The sequence below is a fragment of the Sphaerodactylus townsendi genome, linkage group LG07, assembly GCF_021028975.2.
Source record: "Sphaerodactylus townsendi isolate TG3544 linkage group LG07, MPM_Stown_v2.3, whole genome shotgun sequence".
Taxonomy (NCBI): domain Eukaryota; kingdom Metazoa; phylum Chordata; class Lepidosauria; order Squamata; family Sphaerodactylidae; genus Sphaerodactylus; species Sphaerodactylus townsendi.
Window position 1 is genome coordinate 35,552,368 of NC_059431.1, and position 21,962 is coordinate 35,574,329.

Genomic DNA, 21,962 nt, shown 5'->3' on the forward strand with positions numbered 1-21,962 from the left:
TGTATTCAACGAACAATCAAGTAAATATAGACACACATGCATAGATATTCGGTAAAGATTTCTTTTGAAATCCCGTTAGGCTACTCCTCTGAAAACTGACGTGAGAAGATTTGCTAAAGATTATAATTTGAACTAATGAACTGAAACTGGGAAAGTATACCTTCAAGTTAAATGTTAGAAACATTTTTCCAGCTGATTAGAAAATTAGGAACTTGTTTAAATTTAAATTCTCTAGATATGTGTTCAGGAATAGTTAAATATTTAAGATGATAGAGAAGAAGAGAAGAGCCAGAGGATGCAGGAGGTCAGGTCTAATTCGTTTGGTTTTTTTTCTTTTCATGAAAATAGCTCAAATAAGAACTCAGTGTTTTAACAAATATTTTGTTGTACAGTATGGGAAAAGCTTTACAGTGTCCAGTTGTAGTTCCTAGAAGGTGTAAGTTCATTGTTGTGTCTTCAGTGCAGTCCCACACGGGACTGTGCAGATGCAGGCCGGCTGCAGACAACTAACTAGTAAGCTTTCAGAAGCTTCAGAGCACTTGGAACACTCCCCCACTCCTCTGTCTGAGGTTGAGAATGGGGTGGTTTCCAGCCCAGATGGTCACATGACGGAGGAGCTCCTTCCTCAGTTCTCTTTTCATCACTGTGGAGAGAGAATGATTCTTTCCCAAAGAAATGAGAAGGTGTTCTTGAGCTTTCCTCACCAGTAATAGTGATGCATGATACCAAAGCGAACAGGAACGTCAACAGTGAGAGCCCTCAGGATTCCTTCCCCAACTCCCTCTAGTTAGAGATACTAATGGTCAAAGTTGAGAGAATTTTCAGCCTTGAATTGGTCAGAGTTCGACATCAAGGAGAACTAGCTGGATGCTGAGCCAGGAAATCAGCCTGTTGATGTGTTGGAGAAGCGCCTCAATGCTGAGGTGACAGTGGTTTAGGCTGAAAGGTATTCGTAATCATCTGTTGCCTTTTTAACAGGAGGCTCAAAGGTTGCACATTTGGTCACCAAAGTTGAATAAGAAGGTGGGTTGGATGGAGCTCTTGGGACTGAGGTGATTGAAGGCATAAAAGCCCTTTGTGAAGTTTTTCTGTGGAAGCATGAACAGATGTCAGCAATTTTTCCCACAGCACAGCTTTAAGCCTGGAGGCCCATTCATGTCTGGCCTTGGAAGTGAAAAGACGACAAGAGGGACACATCTTGGAGATATGCCTATGCAGAACAAATATTCATTGTGTTCATAATTTTGTGCCATCTCTGTCCCATGCTTTGTATACTTTTTAAACAACCCCATAACAATGAAGAAAGAAAACCTCTCTGACCAAGCAAGTTTCCTCCTTCTCCAGAAGGGGATATCTTCGAGATTTCTTTATGCCCCTTTGGATCAGGGGAAGTGGAGGAGATCTGCACCTCACTCATCTTTCTGTCCCAAAGGCTTCCAAAACCATGCTTACCAATCCCCAAAGAGTTGTGCTGTATATCCATGTTTGGACGACTGGCTGTTCACAGCTTCATCCTGTCAATCTGAGGAGAATTACCTGTCTTTAACTTCCAAAACCCTAAGCAATTTGGGATTGGTAATTAGGGTTGAGAAATCCCAATTATAACCTACCGAAAGATAGAATTCATAGGGCAATCTTGGATGCTTTTTTCTCTAAGCATACTTACTGGTTCAAATGTCCAAGGCCATTCAGACCTTGGTAACCAGTTTTACGAATCCGAGGTTCCAAAAAGCTATCCACATTGAAAAACTACCTCAGTAGTCCCCCACGTAAGACTGTACAACAGTTGTGTTCAGAAGGTTCAGGATTAACAAAGATCCTCAATGTTGCATTTTAGGGTGTTAACTAACAGACCTTCTCCAGCACCAAGACAGCTTTGCTAGCAAAACCGTTGGCTACAGCTTTCTAGCCCCGGCATTCAGCTGTGTTACAGACAGCCCTCCACCTGCAGTAATTTCACCTACTTCACACCCCACCCTGCAAAACTGCATCTTTTAATCCAGACTATAGCCAATCTCCTTCCTTCTGCCATGTGTTTTACTTTGTCTCTCTGCCTAAAGCACATTGTCTCTTCCTAAAGCTAAATTATTTACATCTGGTACTCTGCTCTTTATTCTACACAAATATTTTTATCAGTTTAAATTTTAATCTTCAAAAAGATATTTTCTTCTTGATGTGCATCTGCCTTTTTGTTTAGGGACTTTCTTTTAATGCCAAATTTCTGAAAAGAGGAAAGGAGCTAGGGTCTGCACTCCTTTCTTGTTTGTCTGGAGCAGGGGTAGGGAACCTGCGGCTCTCCAGATGTTCAGGAACTACAATTCCCATCAGCCCCTACCAGCATGGCCAATTGGCCATGCTGACAGAGGCTGATGGGAATTGTAGTTCCTGAACATCTGGAGAGCCGCAGGTTCCCTACCCCTGGGAGGATAGGGTAGGAGAAAGAGGATGAGGACAAAGTGAAGAATAAGTAAGAATATTAGAGAAATAGGAATAGAAGTAGAATCTGAAAGTAATTTACTAAGAAAGCTAAGGACACACAACAGGACAAGCTGCTCTCCCAGGAGGCAGGAAAGAACTGGAGTTGAATTGGGCATGTTCCAGTAGACCTAGGAAGCAAAGTTTTGTTCCTGCCTCTCTAATTGGTTACTGGAAAATACCCAGCTGTCCTCTTCAGCTCAAAGGAGTAGGACCCTTCATGGGTGAGTGCCAATGGTCAATTTCCAGGACACCTGTAAAGCAGCAACTTGGCCCATTCTGTCTGCATTCCTCTATTACACCATTGACATGGATTCCAGGAGATATTGGGACAGCAACTTTACAGTCATTATTTCGATAACAAGCCCAGACTCACATTCATGGTAAAAGAGCTTGCTACTCCCCCATGTGTGACTGCATTGAAGACACAACAATGAAAACAAAGTTGCACTTACCTGTAACTGTTGTTCATTGAATGTTTTCTGTGCAGGCATGCATCCCTCTCTGCTTTCCCCACTATGGGCTGCCATTCACTGCAGTAGGTCTCTTCCATAGTGGTGAAGGGAGAATTGAGGAAGGAGCACTCACCCCACCTCCAATGTGACCGTTTGGGCAGGAATCCACCTTGCTTGTGGCTTGAGGCAGAGGAGAGAAGGAATGCTCCAGGTGCTCTGAAGCTTCTGGATGCCCGCAGAAAGGATACTCGATAAACAACAATTACAGGTACGTGCAACTTTATTTTATGTAAGTAATGGTATGATAAAGTTAGATAGTATTATGATAATATCAAGTAGTATTGGGATAAAGTTGCTTACTTTTACCTAGGCTCATTTAATATTCGGTACTGATCACAAATATTCTTTGCATTTTTGAATTCTAGCTAGTGACTCTGATAGTGAACAAGAAAAAAAGGAAGGAGGAGAAAGCAGCGGTGCTGAGAGCAGTTCAAGTTCTTCCAGTGAAAGTGAGAGTGATGGGCAATGCAAGTCCAAAAGAAAGGCTGCTAGACAAAGAACTGCTGTTACAAAGCGGTATGTATGTAGCTTCATTGTAACAGACAGCAGTTTTGAATGCGGGAGATATAAACCTGACGCTGCTACTCCCCCATGGTAACAAACATGCTGAATAATATTCTTTGTGTTGTTAATTTGTGAGAAATGCTATAGTTGGCCAGATCATATGCAGTACAAGGAGGTTGAGCAAGTCTGTCTGATTGAACTTTTCTTGAGTAAATTTTAGGTGATCAGCGGTGTGTATTAGCATAACCTTGGGAGGCTGAACTATTATCATGCCACTTAAACTTAATTACTTCATACAGCAATATTGCTGAGGGCTAAAATTAAACCCTTCTATATTCTGCCATTATGAAACAAAGGCAATTGATTTCTCCCTAAATAATGTTACACTAAAAGGATTATGATCCAGATATTGAAGGCAAGGGCTGTGAAGGGAGACGGTCAGAAACTGCTTTAAGTGTTAAGGCTTTTTAAGATTGCCTATTACCAACAGAGTTAACATGTATTAAAATATCATTAAAATTTTAAGTAATTGGGGCTAATACCCTGGATTGTCTGAATCTGTTTCTCCCACTTTCCTCAGCAAGTGGCCTCTGCAGACATGATCGCCCTTTCAGTCTGCAGCCTGCTGCCAGCTCACTTGATGAGTTTGCAGCTCAGCTCAGTCGTGGCTGACAGCGCTGATTGGGGCGCAGTACGCACTCTGCTCCTTTTATTACAGACAGTAATTAAAGCAGCTCGCCCTGCCACTTCCATAACAAACACAGCATAATGCCCTAATTATGACTTTATTAATTTAAGTCAGGATTTAATGATTTTAAAAGTGATTTATATTGTTTTTCCTGTTCAGAACAAATGAAATCTGTAGGTTAAATTAATACAGGCTTTTCATCATTGCAAAGTTAAAAAGCTAGTTACCAGTAAATTTTTTCATTAGATTAACATCTGAAACTCTAAGCAGTAAGGTAAACAATGATTACCTATCTCAACTGAATAATGAAATAAGTTTGCCCTACAAAATCATATCTTTAAGTTGGAAAATTTTGTTTATTGAAAGCCGTTTTATTCACTGAAGAAATTTTGAGGTTATTTTCTGGAACCAATGCAACTGTTTGACTCTCCTCCTTGTGGAGAAACTAGATGTGAATTGGAGGAAAAATGCAAGGAGGAACTTTTAATAATGTATATAGAAAGATGTTTGGAGAGTATAAATGAATTGGATTTTTTTTATTGCTGGTTGTTGTTTAACATTCTCATGTGTTATTTAACATTCATTGCCTATAAACACTGTTCTTGGGAATATTAATATATAGTAGTCTCTTTAGAAACTTAGCAAAAGTATCTAGACTCATTGCTGAAATTTTTTTTTCCTAATAATCTACATTTTTTTGTTTTATTTTGTACATGCTTTGATCAGTCACTGTACCTGAAAGTTATGGTTTCAGTTTTTAGCCATGCAGTAGTGTAGTTCAGTGATGATGTAACAGATTATATTAGTGGGTTTCAGATGTTAGCAACCCAGGAAAACACATTTTGATTTCACATTACCATGGACCTCAAACTTTCACCTTTTCATCAGCATTTGCAAGATGCACACTCTGTGACAGATATTCTCAGACTTTAGCAACTTGGAAATGGTCCCTGTGATTTAATGTTTCATGAACTCAACTCTTTGGTTCCTCCATCATGCCTACTACTCTGTGGCCAACCCCTTTAAAATGTGATGCAGGTCATACAGGATCTATAGAGGTTTCTGTTCTCTAAGTGTCTTCAAAGCAATAAATTGAGAATCTGATCTGCTGCACTGTAAAAGAAAGCTTGAGTAAAATGTTTGTATTGTTTGTACGTGGTCTACAAGGTCTGCTCTCAGAGGATAAATAATTTTAAAGGGCTTCAACTCAAAAGGCCTGGCCCAAGTTCTAACCCATTTATTAGAAGAGTCATTACACCCGAGGCAGTAAAAACAAGAGCCAATTAAACTGGTGTGGGAAAAACTTCTCAGGAGTAGTGTGGTTGTACTCTTTTTTTAGGGGTATGCTCAGTGGTGGGATTCAAATAATTTAACAACTGGTTGTCTACAAGCACCATTTTAACAGCCAGTTCTGCCAAAGTGGTGTGAACCTGCTGAATTCCATCACTGGGTATACTTCATATTGTAGGGGAAAGAGTACAGCCCACTGTCTGAATTAATTTAGTAGTAATAGATGGTTTCAGTTCAGACCTTCTGGACATATCATTGAATGTGCTGTGGGTTTGTATGTTATGCTGCTCCATCTCACCCCACCCCACCTCACCACCCACTTCCAGTTCTCCCTGATTTGGACCTCATGGCAAACTATGAGTACAGTAAATCAAGCTGTAGAGAATGAGTGTACAAGGAAAGGGGAACCCATCTGAACTTGCTATACTGTTCACTGTCCTATGATTTGTAAACAAATCCTTGAACGTGCTATTTTTTAAAAAATATTGTTGATAATACTGAGGGGATTTACTGTTATTGTTCAGTTTCTTGTATAGATTTTTGGGTTTAATAGTAAATGTTTTATGTTCAGTGACTCTGAAGAAACAGAAGAAAACAAAGTGAAGTCTAAAAAAGAACTAAGTTCTTCAAACTCAGGATCTAGCTCATCTGAGGAAGATTCTGCAGACTCAAGCTCACAAACAGACTCTGAAAGTGATTCTGAGTTTAAAAAATCGACAAGTGCTTCTCTTCCTTCAAAGGTACATTCTCTAGTACTATATATGTAGGTTCCTTTATTATGTGTTTTAAATTGCCTCTATAATGTGTGGAAGCTTGGCTGCTCAGGTGATTGACCTTGCTGTTCTAAATTAGTGGTGGGATTCAACCAGATCAACCACCAGTTCACCCCCCTACAGCACCCCCCGCCGCCCACTTAACTGGCTGCTGCGCCTCTCCCTCCCCTTTACAATGTTGGGCGGGGGAAGGCAAGGGAAGTCGGCGGCTTTGGGAGAGGCTGCACTGTACATACGGCCTGAGATGGCCTGGCCTGGCTGTTGCTTTGCAAGAGTTAGGCAAGGCCCGGCTCCCTTCGGGCAGCCTTCCCCTCCGCCGTTCGGTTTTCTTTCAGACCATAAGCCAGCTTTGGACTCTCCCCCCATTGCTCCTGTCTGGTCAGGCCAGCTGCCCAACCATGCAGTGGGGGGTAAACCTTTGGCGCTAGTGGCCCCAGCAGCCCTTCTGCAGCAGGCCAGAGCCCAGCAGCGGGGAGCAGCCATACACCCGCCCTGCCCTGCAAAAGCTGACGAGAGGGACCAGCCAGGGGGTGGCTAGCCTGGGTCTCTGTCCTGCCAGTGCGGTCAAGGTTCCCTGGCGGGTCTCCCAGTGGCACAGCGGACAACGCCCTCCTCAGGCCCGGGAATGGCCGGCCTCCCTTTGCCACGTTGCGCAAGCGGTCCTCACCAGACTCAGAGGGCACGTAGCCATCCGATCCGCCGAGAGCCTTCCAGGCCCCCCCCCCCCCCGTAAGGGGAAGGCTGGCTGTGGTGCAACAGGCCAGTGGCTGCTCTGTCCCTCTGGGCCTTGGCTGGCGGGTGGGCGAGCACTGTGGGAGCCCCCTCCCGGCCCAGGCCTCCATCCCATTCAGGTAGGCAGACAGGGCCCTCCTGGGAGAGCACTTCTGGGTGTGCCCTCGGCCCTGCGGGGTGGCCTGCCTGGCTGCAGGCCTTTCCTGAAGGCCACGCAGCATGGGACCACCCCAGGAGGGCTGCTGATCAGGCCGCTCGCCTCTGGGCCCGATATGCAGCCTCTCAGGGGTGGTGCCATGGTGGTATTCAGCCAGTTAGCTACCTGTTCGACAGAACTAGTGCGAACCGGCTGAATCCCACCTCTGGTATAAATCCTTTATTTTTGTTTGGAAGGCCTTTGTAAACTTGTATTGGAAGTTAATGAAATTAGTCACTTTTTAATTGTGGAAGGAGAAGACAGTTTATAGACAACGGTCAATCACTATGGGATACACTAATGTTATATGTTCCAATTCTAGTTATATAAAATGTGTGTTGTAAATTGCAAGAAATTATAGAAACCTCTCACTGAACATGAATGGTTGCAAATGGAGTAATAATTCTTTTTTTGTGTGTGTGTGGCAATAAGTTTTTATTTCAATATTTACAAAATACAATGCATAAACAGATTCAGAAACTTCGATCTAATATTTACATTATAACTAAAGGCACTTCCAGCTATTGCATTGTTTAAAACTAAATACATGTAAAGACAAGCAATTAAATAAACCAAAAAGGAAAGATAAATAACAGTAAAAAATAAAGAAAAGAAAAATAAAGAGAAGATAGTAGTAATAATAATATTAAAAGAAACAAAACAATAAAAAATAATAAAAAATAAAATAAATACAAAATTATATACCATGTACAGTTACATGGTTATATTCATATTTTCCTTTTATATAAGTTATCCAGTTTTTCCATTCCTCCCTAAAATCAGAGTCCAATTTATAATTTATATAACTTGAAAGCTTGGCTGTTCTAACAATATTTATAACCTCATGTTGCCATTCTGTTATTGACGGCGTTTTCGCGATTAGCTAATATTTAGTTCCAAGTTTCCTTGCTGTTGTTGACAAATCTCTAAACTGCTAAACCGCTTGTTGTTGACAAATCTCTAAACAGAAATTAGCATTATGTTACTTTTTAAGGAGAAGACAGTTTATAGACAATGGTCAATCACTATGGGATACACTAATGTTATATGTTCCAATTCTAGTTATATAAAATGTGTGTTGTAAATTGCAAGAAATTATAGAACCTCTCACTGAACATGAATGGTTGCAAATGGAGTAATAATTCTTTTTGTGTGTGTGTGGCAATAAGTTTTTATTTCAATATTTACAAAATACAATGCATAAACAGATTCAGAAACTTCGATCTAATATTTACATTATAACTAAAGCTATCTATATTTTTATCAACAGTTCTTAATAGATACATCTCCATTTTTTCTCAAATTTAGTATTATCAATATTTCTTTATGTATGTATGGTTTCCCAAAATTTGGGAAAATTTCTTAGCTTTAACACAGCTCCACCACTGATCGAAAAAGATATCCAGTTGTTTCCCACATTTCCAGAAAAGCCCTTGAGATTTATTTATTTTTGCAATCTTCTGAGGTGTATAATACCAACAAAAAATCATCTTCTAGTATTTTTGTCTTATATAAAAGCTCTTAGAGCATTTCACGTCCTTACTCCATAAGTTTTTCCAAGTTTCCAAATTTATATTATGACCCATTTCCCGAGCCCAATTTATCATATTGTGGGGCCAGAGCCGCTTCTCTGGTCCTACACAGCAAGATTAGTTTTAAGAAAAACTAAGTTAGAAATAAAAGCAAGACATCTGACATTAGAAAAACAAACAGACAGTTTACTTAGCCGAATTTAGCAAGTTACAGAATGTGAACACTCCCCAGTGCCCTCGAGTGATAGACACTGAATTCAGAACGTTACAGAATACAGATAAGTTACAGAAGGTGACCTCTCCCTAAGGAGAGGCACGCCCCAATACAATGTTTAGAATGTTACAGGAGATTGCCCTCTCCTGGGTGGCTCTCGAAGGAGGCGCGGCCAGTAGAGGAAGACCTGAGTTTTTGTAGATGCAAAGACGTCACATAATCCATCCCCTTACTCTACGTATGATGATTCATATACCTTAAGAATCTAATTGGATAGAATCTGTCTCCTGGTCACAAATAAAGACAACCTATATTTCTACGTATTCACTCCTTCTGTAATTCAAACGCTACATGCTGTTAGTTTATGGCCTCTAGGCATATGCAAAGGACTGCCATAAAAGCTAGCCTCTCCTCCAAGAAAAACCCGTTTGGCCAAGTTTGGCTCTCAGAGAGAGATGCCTTAGGCAATGCAGGCTTAAACTATCCAGCATTCTGACATTCTTTTAGATCATAAAACTCTCCTTTTGCCATTCCCCAGCATGAAATGTTAAAACATGATTCTAACAATTATACAATGATTCTAAGACAATAGAATTATAGTAAAATACTAATACATGTAAATATGAATCACTCATTATCATTTATGTGTTCATTTAACTATATAGAAAAACCACTTTGTAATTTAACTAATCACATTCATTTCTAACCCAAAAACCTAACCAAGAAAACAAGGTCATATAAAATGCATCTGTCTGCTGTCACGTAGGCCCTCAGTGCCAAGATACTAAAGATGTTATCTTGCTGGCCTGCATATTCACTGAGAAACCTGGCTTCTGACCTTTTGCAAAACATGCAGGTTTCTGCTGGTCACTTACACAGAAGCTCCATTTTGATTCTTAGCAATTCCTTGGTTCATTTGAATCAATCTTCCTTGATTAAACAATTTTATACACATTCTGATCCGTTCCCACAATATATTCTTTAATATACTCATCTTCAACCTCTAAGGTTAAACATAAGTCATGCATCCTTTAATCAAATGGTCCTTCTGTTTCAATAATTTTTGTCCAAGAATATCTAATTATTTAATTTTTAAAAACTTATCTTTATCAGAATCATAACAACCTTTTAGTTGGCCACCAATTAATATTCCAACTGGTCCTATTTAGTTCTTCTTGAGTCTTCAATTTATATTTAAGTTTTCCTTCAATTTCCTCCTTCGTAACTATATCCAAATATCTCAGCCAGTTCTTACTTGTGTTGTGCTTACTTAATGAGCTTCATGTGGAGAGACCCATAAAGGCATACCTGAATATAATTTACAGTTGTTATTTTTTAGCTTTGTCTTTTTGAAACCATAAGTAAGCATGCCAACCAAACCTTTTGCTTTCTGTGTTTTCAAATAATATTCTGTGTCCAGGTTGGTTTATCAAGTGTTCTTGATAAACCAAGTGTTCTTGATTTGAAAACACAGAAATTCTGGACCACTCTGACAACCACTATGTCAGACTGCACAGAGAAGCCATTGAAATTCACAAGCACATGGACAACTTCAACAGGAAGGAAGAAACCATGAAAATGAACAGAATTTGGCTGCCAGTGTTGAAAAACTCTAGAATCAAGACAGTGACTAATCAGCTCCACACAAACACAGGACAACTATAGACAATAGCAATCAAAGGAAACAAAGACCAGGATACTTCTATTCAGATGCATTCACCTATTGACCTTGCTATCTTCATTGTTACTCCCAGGCTACAGACTTCTTTGTGACTCACATACCAGGCTACTCTATTCAGAGGGCCTCACCTTTTGACCTCACAGTATATATACTCCACTTGCTTTCCATTCCTACTATCAGATCCTCTGAAGATGCCAGCCACAGATGCAGGCGAAACGTCAGGAAAGAATGCTGCTAGAACACGGCCATACAGCCCGGAAACCACATAGCACCCCAGTGATTCCGGCCATGAAAGCCTTCGACAATACATAGTCCATTCATTATCTTTCATTATCTTCAAATCCTCCAATACTTGATTTACACCTTGTTCAGAACTGAGATTTTCCCCGCTTCTTTTTGAATACCATCAATTTTGTCCACTTTCTTATTAATTTCAATCATTGTTGCTGATAGCATATCTATCTTAGAGCATAGTTTTTGGGTTAGTTGTTTATCTGGTGTGTTCTTTCTCTTTGGTGTCATTATTATGTACAGTATTCAATCACCTCTGGTTTACAACAGTCTGCTGAGTTTTAAAATAAGGAGCAAACAGTAGTCAAGTGGAAGACAAGTTGTTAACACTAGTGAAACTTCAGCTCCACTAGTGAAATTCCAACTGTAACACAGAACTCAAAGCAGTAGTGCTTCAAACTCTAAGCAAATCTGCAGGATATTGACAACCAGTTTACTCCACCCCTAAAAAAGCAAAGCCTTATCTTCTAGTACTTTGTAAGTAAGTAGCACCTCACAGGTCTTGGCTTTTTGGCCCTCTCTGGCTAGCCGTTTGTCATTGACCATGCTTGTTAGACAGCAGGATGACTCCACTTCTTCAGCAGCCATGCTGACCACCCCCCACCCCCCTTTCCAATTTCTTCGTTAGGAAGAGGGCTGCACATTTGCTGCTTGGGATGTACACACACACACACACACCTGTTATAGGAGGTATCGAGGCAGGAAAGCCATGGCAAAAAAATGCTCTGTATGCCCACCTCACTGAACAACTAGCCCTTGCAAAAGGAAGCCCAAGCTTGGAGTTGGATTTTCTCCTTCCCCAACTAGGCAATAGCCATCCATCTTGCCCCTTATTAGCAGTTTGGGCAAATGGTTCTTTCTCTGCAGAAACATATCTCCAGGTTGCTGTCAATAGAGCATTATGCAGCTCCTTCCCTGGAAAAGAATCTTGTTTCCCAATACTTCAACACACATTAGATCTCTTAAGCATGCCAGTTCCCGCCTTCAGTTTGATGTCCCGAGGGGAGAACCTGGAGGATTTCTTGGGCGTAGTTGGACTGTTAGATTTCAGACTTACTATGTTCTAGTCCAATGGTGTCCCCTTCTGATGGATTCTGTGTTCATGGTTACTCCTAAGGGGTTTTTGACATTAAAATGTTTTATAGTTATGACCGTTGGCTGATCTATGATTATATTAAAGTAAGTTAGTTACTGGAGTTGGATCATTCTGGGCCAATCTGAAAGACTGGGGAGAATCATCTCCCATCAGGAGTCCCTAAGAAGAAGGAGGAAGAGTTTGGATTTATATCTCCCTTTCTCTCCTGTAGGAGACTCAAAGGGGCTTACAAGCTCCTTCCCCCCCCCTCGCAACAAACACCCTGTGAGGTGGGTGGGGCTAAAGAAGGCTAGCAATCCTAACTGTCTCCAAAAAGGAGTTGCTTCCCATTAGCAATGACTTCCCCACCCTAGAAGGGAATTTCATGGGAAGTTAACACATTTTCCATTTATTTTCAGTCCCTTTTCCAATAATCCCCAGTATGAGTCTTCCAGAATGTATGTGTGTGTGTGTGTGTGTGTGTGTGTGTGAGAGAGAGAGAGAGAGAGAGAGAGAGACATATCAAAATTAAACATTGGTAGGCTTCAAGTTATCTTTCGTTTTACAAACTAGATGTAAAATATCTTCTGATTATTGTCGTAGTTGTGGTGCCGCCATCATATTAGAAAAAAACACTTTTGAACTGCTGTTGTGTGTAACTAAAACACAGCATGTAATCCTTTGCAGAAACAGCAGGACATTTTGAAATAACAATAGTTTGATATGTTTGGATATATAATCACATACTGCTAAAATGAAATTCAGATTTGAGTACAATGCATATGTAAGTAACAGCTTCTACAATGAGATTTTAAAATCAGTTACTGTTGGCCTCCTATACAGGGATAATATAGTCACTCAGCTGTTAAAAACCTGATCCACTATTTAAAAAAATATAAAAACAAATTGTCTATCTTTCTGCCTGATCTCTTTTCAAGTGCTAACACAATGGAAACAGTAGGTGATCAGTCAGTGCATTTGGTTTGTCAATGATGATTTTGTATAAATATTGGAAGGGTACGAAACGGAATTCGCACAGTAAAATATGATTTCATCTGCTTCTTCTCTGCAGTTCCATGGCTCATGCTGCGGTGTGAAATTCTCATTTTACACACTTTGCAGGCGGAGCACATGAATTATGCATTGAGCAAGAGAAATCTCCTGCTTCAAGTCCTATATGCATTTACCCAGGTTCTGTCTCTATTATCAAGATGAATTGCAAATGGAGAAATGTTTGATGGGATATGGCTTAACTTCTTTGTTTAGCATTCAGCTTTGGTCTGAATTTGCTGCTTTAAAACAGGGTTTTGCGTGTGTGTGTGGATTATAATTTTAAGACAACAAGCAGACAAAACATTAAGTTTCTAAAGGTCTGTTTAATTAAACCATCTTAAATGTACAGCATCAATATCTGTGGCTTCATATTTTTCTTAATCTTAGATTCCCTAGCTGACCTCGGATAAATCCTCTTATGTTGCAACCATCATTCCTAGTTGTAGAAGGAAAATAGGTCTTTTTGTACAGAGCAGCTGCGAATTAGAATGCAAAGCATTTTGTGTATGAAAAATATCAAGAATTGATAGTAATAATACTTAGAAAACAGATTTTAGTGTAATGTAGCAATGTTAAATTAACGGTATTGATACAGTCTCCTGTAAGTAGGTGTGCCTTGTTTCAAATGCTGATTTTGCCTTTTCTGTGCTGCTCTGCATTTCCCACTGGTAGCTTTTGCTGCTGATTCCTTTCTTGTATTCTTTTCATTTTGGGCCTACTAACATTCATCTTACTTCCCAAATTTGATCAGTTTCCCGTAATCTTTTGGGGCTGAAGAGCCTATGTGAGAAACTGTAGCCCTATTCTAAGTAGGTGTTCATTCCTTCCACCTTTTGGGGGGCTAGTAATCTGACCATGTTCCAAGGTACTCTTAATTAAGGGCCATGTTGTCTATGTGGTCTGTTTAGGCGTTGGCAATTTGGTGCAGTTTGCGACCGGCCCCTGCTTTATGGCATCTGCATTCTGTTACATCAGTTCTCTGCCCAGTTTCTTCTTCTTTCAGTCTATTCATTTCTAATTTCCTTGGTCTTTTACTACTTGGTTTATAGTACAGGAGGCTTCTCTCCAAAAACTGTATTTATTTTTACTCCTCAGTCCTGCTTCCATTCTATTCGGCTTTCTGGGTGATGAAGACATACTTCCTAAGCAATAGTTACCTGTAATGACATTTTCCTCTCAATCTATTTATTTTAACCGAAGCAGGACATCTGACACTGTCACTATTTCTATCCTCTCTTTTTGACAATTTCCTTTTTCCAGCAAACCTTGCTCTGAAAACCATGGTAATGATGGTGTTTTTCTTGACATGTGTTATGAGTTTTAGCCCTATCCCTGTCCATACCCCGTTCCAGTGGTTCTCAATGTCACAAATTCTTTCTATACAATTGTACCCCCACCTTTGTAATTCTCTATTTGAAATTCCCTCTTGACCTAATTCCAGATCTTAATGTCTGGTTCACTTTCTTCCTTTCTGATAGCACCTCTGTATCGTTCGGTGTTTGTTTTTGAATTTTTAAAATTCCATATAGCATAGGCAGCTTCATGAGGGAGGAGTAATTGATACAAATTATCATGTCTCTTTTTTGCAAGCAGACTTTCTCTATTGGTATGAAAGGAAGAAAGTGATTTTTCTTGACCCCCCCCCCCCCCCCCCGGTGCCTATACAGATGCCATGTTTTATTTTGTGCATCCCTACCATTGCCTTTAGGGGAATAACAGAGGCTTTCTATTGTTGTTGTTGTTGTTGTTGTTGTTGCTGCTATTGCTAATTATTATTATTATTATTATTATTATTATTATTATTATTATTATTATTATTATTATTATTATTATTATTATTTATTGATTCAATTTGGTATACCGCCCCATCCCCGGAGGGCTGTAGGAGAAGAGGAGTGTCTTCTTCCACATTGCTGAGGTTCATCCACTTCTTCCAAGAAAATCACTGAATCAATAGGCCACAAGGCATGAAAGGGAGTGGGGGGAAATTACTTCAGCAATTAATATTCTCTGGATCACCACCTTTTGGTTGTTCAACTTAGAATGTATCACCTCTGTTATTTTTCTATAGTGGCTCTCATATTATAGAATGGGCTTCTTGGTGGATGGGGGGGGGGCAAATGCTATCTCTGAAGGCTTTTAAAGGCATTGTAAGGCTGTTTGATTTGTGAGTACCTTGGGATACTGGCATTTTTAAGGTTCTATTCGAAAACAGATTTTTATGGATTGTGTTTTATTTAAATGAAGTATAAGCTGCCTTGAGTTACAAGTAAAATTAAGGAATTTTAACATAAATAAGCTAGGATTCTAGAACCCATTACATTTTCCTCCACAATGGGCTTTACTGCTAGTTAGAGATAATCAGATTGACCCACAAATTATTTCAGTGGGACTTAGGGCCACCAGTGCCATTTTAGAGACAAATACAGGTATTTAAAATGTCATGAGGGCCGCGACACACCAGGAACGGAAAATCTTGTCCCCAATTCACCAGTTCCTTTCCAATACTGAAACAGTAATGGCGGCGGGGAGGTGGGGTGTTCTGGTATTTGAAAAAGTTGGGGTGGGGGGGACACAAGAGCCCTTGCGCTTGTTGCAGATCTTGTCAGGCTTGGGACATCACAGCATTTTTGAATTGCTGAAGGTGTCTCTAAAGTGGCATTAGAAGCCACAGACCTGTGACTGCTATAACACCTAGTATGACCCTTTGTCGCATCACGTTGTGGCAGATTTCCTCCTCTTTGTTATAGCCTACTGACCCTATACAACTGTTATTCCTTGTGCAAACTTGAGAATCAACTTTTTCACTCTCAGAAGGGATTCTGGGGCTAGGGACTTATGCAAAGTCCACAGATTGCTGGATTAAATTCATTTGAAAGATGCAAAAAAGATCCCTCTTAGTTTTCTGTGAGTATGAAACTTGCAAGACTGAAGGGATATTTATTTTGTATTCCATGGTGAAATTTGAAGATTTTGACAAGGCTTTAATATTGCCAGTCAGATTCTGGGCTTGAACCTTACATTTGTCTCAGATATGGGCTGATTCTCAATACTCCCAGGTATGCCTAGATAAATAAATAGTAATATATGTCTTCTATTGCATGTTGGGAAAGTGTCATAGTAATCAACTTGTGCATAGATTAAATATATCTGGGTACTTGATTCATGGCAAATTGAAGCAAAGGATTTAATTTCCTATCTCTGAGTGAAAATATATTTGTATTTGTAACTCAGCTTATCTTGGAGGAAAGGCTGAATAGTTGCTTTGTTTCCTTGGTATTTTTAAAAGGTTATCTTTGTAACTTCCACCAACAAGTACCTCTCCCTCTTTTAGAAGAAATGTGGGTTTTGTTGACTAGCCCTCCCCCCTACACACACACACATACCCATGCACAGTTCAGGAGAATAACCATGTCTCCGAAGTTTAAATTCAGAATCTTTATTTGAGATCTTTATCTTTAAAAATGGCACATCTTCATTAATCCTCAATAAAGCCAAAATTTTATTTTAGATCAGATTTATTCAAGGGTGCTCCACCTGGTGGTGAAAAATGATCTTATTCACAAATCGTACTAGTTTCACCCTTCAACTTTGGGTATTCTCTGTGTCCTTTAGATTGTCAATCGTTTTGCAATACCTAGTTTTTCTGGACCTTTCATTATTAAAGAGTCACGTCCTTATGAAAGATACATGCTATAGGCAATCTTTCTCAATTAGGTTCAAAGGCAGTGTTCTACTGAAGAACATATTTGCAGGGTGCTATCAGATATCTGAAAAGGTTGGTTCCACTTGGCTATGATACGTCAAAAGTGCTACATAGGAATTTGACATTTTTGGTTGCTTTGTGAGTTCAAATTTAAGAGGAGCACTCAGAACATAGGGCTACAAATGTTTGTGGCTGCCATGAATTATTAAAAATGGATTTACATGGTGAGCAAATGGTCTGACCAGCACAATGTACTTCACCCTGTTCATAAGGCTAAGGAGATTCTTTGAGAGGCAGGAATAAAGAGTATTCAGATTTGCTATGAGTTTTAATATTTATTTTAGTTTTTTTGTATTGCCTAAGTTAGATTATTAAATGCCTTGTTGATGTTTTCCAAACAAAAGACAGAATAGAAATATTTTAAATTAAATAAAGAATAAAAAAAACAGAGAAAGGAGAAAAAGGAATAAGAAAATGATGAGAGCTGAGGTAGGGGAACTATTGACAGAAAAGAAGTAGGATTTGATCTAATTTCCCAAATATCTCTGTCTAGCAAGGAAAATTGAATTGGATAAGAACCAAGACCCACAAGCTTGCTCAACACAAGATGAAGTACAAATAAAATTCTCCTTAGTGACAAAAAGTCTTAAGGACCCAAGATTTCTGTTTAGATGTACCATGGCAGCTTCTGAATTCTTTACATATCCAACAGGCAAGCTGAATGAAGCAGTTAAGACTTTCACTGGTTGAGAAGGGAGGCCCTACGTTAATGCAAACTTGGGATCTAAGGCCGGGGAGGGGGGGCGCAGGGGCATATTATTTTAATATAATGTATAATATAACATTAATGTCATGTTAATATAATGTTAATATTCTATGTGTCACAAATGGTTTTTAAAACTGTATAGAATAGACTTATAGAAGCCAGATGATATTACTGTATGAGCAGCGGGTCACAAACCCCAGATACCACAGCAGTTTTGTACTGGTATAATAGGCAGATGACACTGGTATCTTGAAGCTGAAGAAGGATACATGATTCCGTTGTGAAGACTCAGCCCAAAAAGTGCATTTCAGGTGTACAAAAGTGTAAGAGGTTTTTTATGATAAATATGTAATTTTTAAATAAATGATTAAACTTTATTCATATGGTTTTGACAGAAGGAAGAAAAAAATTTGCAGGAGAAGAGAGCTCCGCCTAAAGAAGTGTCACTTCTAGACTTGGATGACTGTAAGTGCTTCACAAGATCTGTTATTTCATAAAGTATGTTCATGAAACGTATAAACGAACAGTTCATTTTAGTGTTTGATATATTTGAATTTCAGATACAAAACAACCACAACTTTATGAGTATAAGTTGCTTGATAGAATGTATTTCATTCTATTATTTAACTGTTCTTATTGATTTTTTTTGCAGTTAATCCTGTATCGGCTCCCCAAACACTTCCCAACGTGACTCTTCTGTGTCCTACTTCAGCTTCTGATCTGGAAGGCTTAAGTTTATCAAGTTCTTCAGTCATTGACGTAAGTCGCTTTTCCCTGGATTAGTTTATTCATCTTGTAGCCAACCTTTATTTGAATGTTTTAAATGTACATGGAAGGCAAAATATGGAATAATGTGTTGGAGATAATTTACAAAGCATATGGTAATGGCTGTTTACAAGTGACTCTGTTCCGTATATATGCTAGTTTTTGGTTCCAGGAATACTTTCATGAAACATTTTCTTATTACAAAATCAGGATTAGATGTCCTGATCGCCTCCTAAAGCAATAACACAGAACATTATTTGTTTGTAATTGCAGTTTTAAATACTCTGAGAGCCAGCGTGGCATAGTGGTTAGACTAAGACCTGGACACCCAGTTTCAAATCCTCACTATGCCATGGAAGTTCATTTGGTAACCTTGGGACAGTCACACATACTCAGCCTAATGTACCTCACAAGGCTGTTGTGAGAATAAAGTGGAAAATGCTGTTGTAAACCACTGTGAATCTCCACTGGGAAGAAAAGTGGGATACAAATGAAGAAAACAAACAGATTTCTAGTAATGCAGTTCTTAAAGTTGTTCATATCCTACAATTGTTGAGCATTCTTCTGAAGTTTTTACGCAGGTGCTTATTCATTTCTTGCATTAGCTATTTGGAGATGTGTTTTATTTATTTTTGTCAGGATCACTAACAAAAGTAAAACCATAATTAAACATCTGGAAGAGAGCATACAGTGACTACCTTTAAAATACAATACATCAGAACAAAGTCTGAAAAATAGCTACAGGTTAGATGCAAAGCTATCAATGCTTCAGCCTCAGAAGTGCTTCCATAAAACTAGATGAACCAGTGCACCACAGTGATATATTGGTTAAAAGCGGTGGACTCTAATCTGGAGAACCAGGGTTGATTTCCCACACCTTCACATGAGTGGAGGATTCTTATCTGGTGAGCTGGATTTGTTTCTCCGTTCCTGCACATGAAATCTGCTGGCTGACCATGGGCTGGTCATAGTTATCTCAGAACTCTTTCAGACCCACTTATTTCACAAGGTGTCTGTTGTGGGGAGAGGAAGGGAAGAAATTTGTAAGTCACTTTGAAATTCCTCACCGAAGAGAAAGGGAGGTATGAATCCAAACTATTCTTCTGCCTGCAAACCCATCCAGATGAATCATTAAACCGGTATCATTGTGCCCTTCTTTAAAATTACCATTATTTGATTTCCTTCACTCTAGAAGTCTGGATTTATATACATCGATCTCTTATATGGGTTTCTTGTTTGCTTTCAGGGTGAGACTTGATCTAAAAGTCGAGAAACTAGCCTTCCCCCTCCCCTTGTTTCTCCCCCCTTTTTATTACATAGTGTAACTTTATTATTGATTCCCTTCCTGTCTGAGGTTGGCGTTTCTTCTTAATCCCCCTTGATAACTCACTGTAAGAATTGTTGACACTTTGAAGGCTTTAGTATAGACAGTGTATAATTTTAATTATACATTTTTAAACTATGTTGTGACCTGCTCTGAACCCAACTTGATCGGGAAAGGTTGGGCTAGAAACTGAACTGGAAAAATTAAGTAAATGAAAATACACTAATGGATCAGGTTCACTGAAATGAATGAGGAACGGGTGTGCGAACGCTATACATTATTATATACTATGATTGCTGTGTTGATTCAAGAAACTTAACTATATTAGAAAAATAACATTCTCAAGAATAGCTATGACTGAAAATAAAGGAAATCACTTTAGGAGAAAAAATTATGTTTCCTTTTTCCCATATGTTGCAATAGAGAACAATGATGGCTATGTCTGTACACGATAATTGCTGCTTGTATACCTGATGACAGGTTATGCCAGATTAGTACTTTAACATTGCAGTGACTATCAATGGCTAAGATAAACAGTATTTTATGTGTTTAATGTTATGAATTTATTTCTGTAAGAGGCCTTGAGCTTTTTAGGGAGAGTGGCATATATAGTAAATAAATACCGTATATACTTGAGTATAAGTCGACCTGAATATAAGCCGAGACACCTAATTTTACCACAAAAAACTGAGACACTTATTGACTCGAGTATAAGCCTTCGAACTTGACTCAGTAGCAGCTAAAAAGAGAAGATTTGGGAGCAAGATGAGATAGAGTTGCTTAACAGAGTTTGCATTAGGGATGAGCAGCTTTCCAGCACTCTAGGAACACAAATGAACCACTGTTTTCCTCCAAATGTAGAATAATTCTGGGATTCATAGCCATGCCAGCCTAAACTTTGCTCCAAAGAAAGTCTTTGTCTTCAGCAACATCAGTATCTGGCAGTAAACTACTGTATGAAGAATTGTATTCATCTAGAATGCAACGCACCTTAGGAGAGAAATGCCTTGGTTTCTTTTAACACACACACACACACAACCTAGTTGTAATGCTATGCAGGCTGTCCTTACAGCTTGTTTTTACGGCTCTCTGGTGAGTTAGAAAAAAAATCAGCAACACGCTTACCGGATCCCCACAGCAGCCTCAGCTCCGGCCACCATCTTGGAATTACCGTATATACTCAAGTATAAGCCAAGGGGGGCTTTTTCAGCATTAAAAAATGTGCTGAAAAAGTCAGCTTATACTTGAGTATATACGGTAAATGTTAAACTAATGTACTTAAAGGAAAAAGTTATGAAAGATAAACATTTGGCTGATGGTCATATTTAGTTGGCATTTTCCTCAAGAATGAATCAGAAGAAACAAACAAATTCTTCCATTTTTTATTTCTTGTTCCCAGCATGCCGGGACCCAGCACAATACCGGCTAGCTTACACCCTTTGATCAGTAAGTTTACCTGAGCATCATATAGACATCCTATAGGATGCAGACAAAGAATGCAAAGATTCCTCCCCCCGTTTTTTCCTTTTGTTTTTAACATCTGGATCAAAAAAATGAGAGAATTCAAAATCTTACAAACTTTTGTGTTTGGATAGTCCTAATAAAAGGTGTTACATGGCTTTTGATTTTGCATTTTGAAAGAAGGGTGGCAAGGAAGGGAGGAAATCACTTTATCATTTATTTACTTATTGAAGGAGAGCTAGTGAGTGGCTTGTGCAAAATTTGAGGGCGGCTTTGAGAAAGTAAGATTATCCCTTAATTTCACACTTATGATGACAGTGGGAGGAGACAGTAAGTAATATGATTCTGATTCTAATAAATTCCTTTGGCTTAAAATTCAACTAAAATTCAAACACAAACCTTTTAAATTACACTTAGGACAATCTTAAAACTAAGATGAAGATACAATTACCATACCATTCTAAACTTACACAGGAGAAACACGTGACAAAGCATCTTATATGGAGGCAGTCAAGGCTACTGTGAATACATTATTTCCCTAATGATATATATTAATCCTATTTAGCTTTGAGATTTGTGTGCTGAGTATTTTGGTCTTGTACATTAAGGTAGCTGTACTCCTACTAGTCCATATTATTGACTTGCTGCGCCAATGCAATATATCTTGTTGTTATACCATATGAGATAGGGGCTTATATAGGTATGCCTGAATCAGAGGCTAAAGGCCAAAGAGCATAGAAGATGTAAAACTCCTTCTTCATCAGCCTGTACAGTGTACAATGTGTTTTCCAGTAGTCCTAGAGACTACATGCCAACTGTCCTAATTTCTAATGGGATATTGGTAAAGGAAGAACCTTAAAATCATTTTCATTGCTCATGCTAAATCAAAAAGAAACCAGATAGCTTCTTAATACTTTTACA

General features: G+C 39.0%; 1 protein-coding gene across 2 annotated transcripts in view; it reads left to right on the plus strand.

Moving 5' to 3' along the window:
* The window catches only part of AP3B1 (adaptor related protein complex 3 subunit beta 1), a 177,500-nt gene that overhangs the window by 86,739 nt on the left and 68,799 nt on the right, over positions 1–21,962 (plus strand). For both annotated transcript variants that reach the window (XM_048503414.1, XM_048503413.1), the window contains exons 19-22: positions 3,356–3,506; positions 6,044–6,212; positions 17,887–17,956; positions 18,144–18,250. In XM_048503414.1, the coding sequence (XP_048359371.1) occupies positions 3,356–3,506; positions 6,044–6,212; positions 17,887–17,956; positions 18,144–18,250 (497 nt within the window). The remainder of the gene's footprint in view (positions 1–3,355; positions 3,507–6,043; positions 6,213–17,886; positions 17,957–18,143; positions 18,251–21,962) is intronic.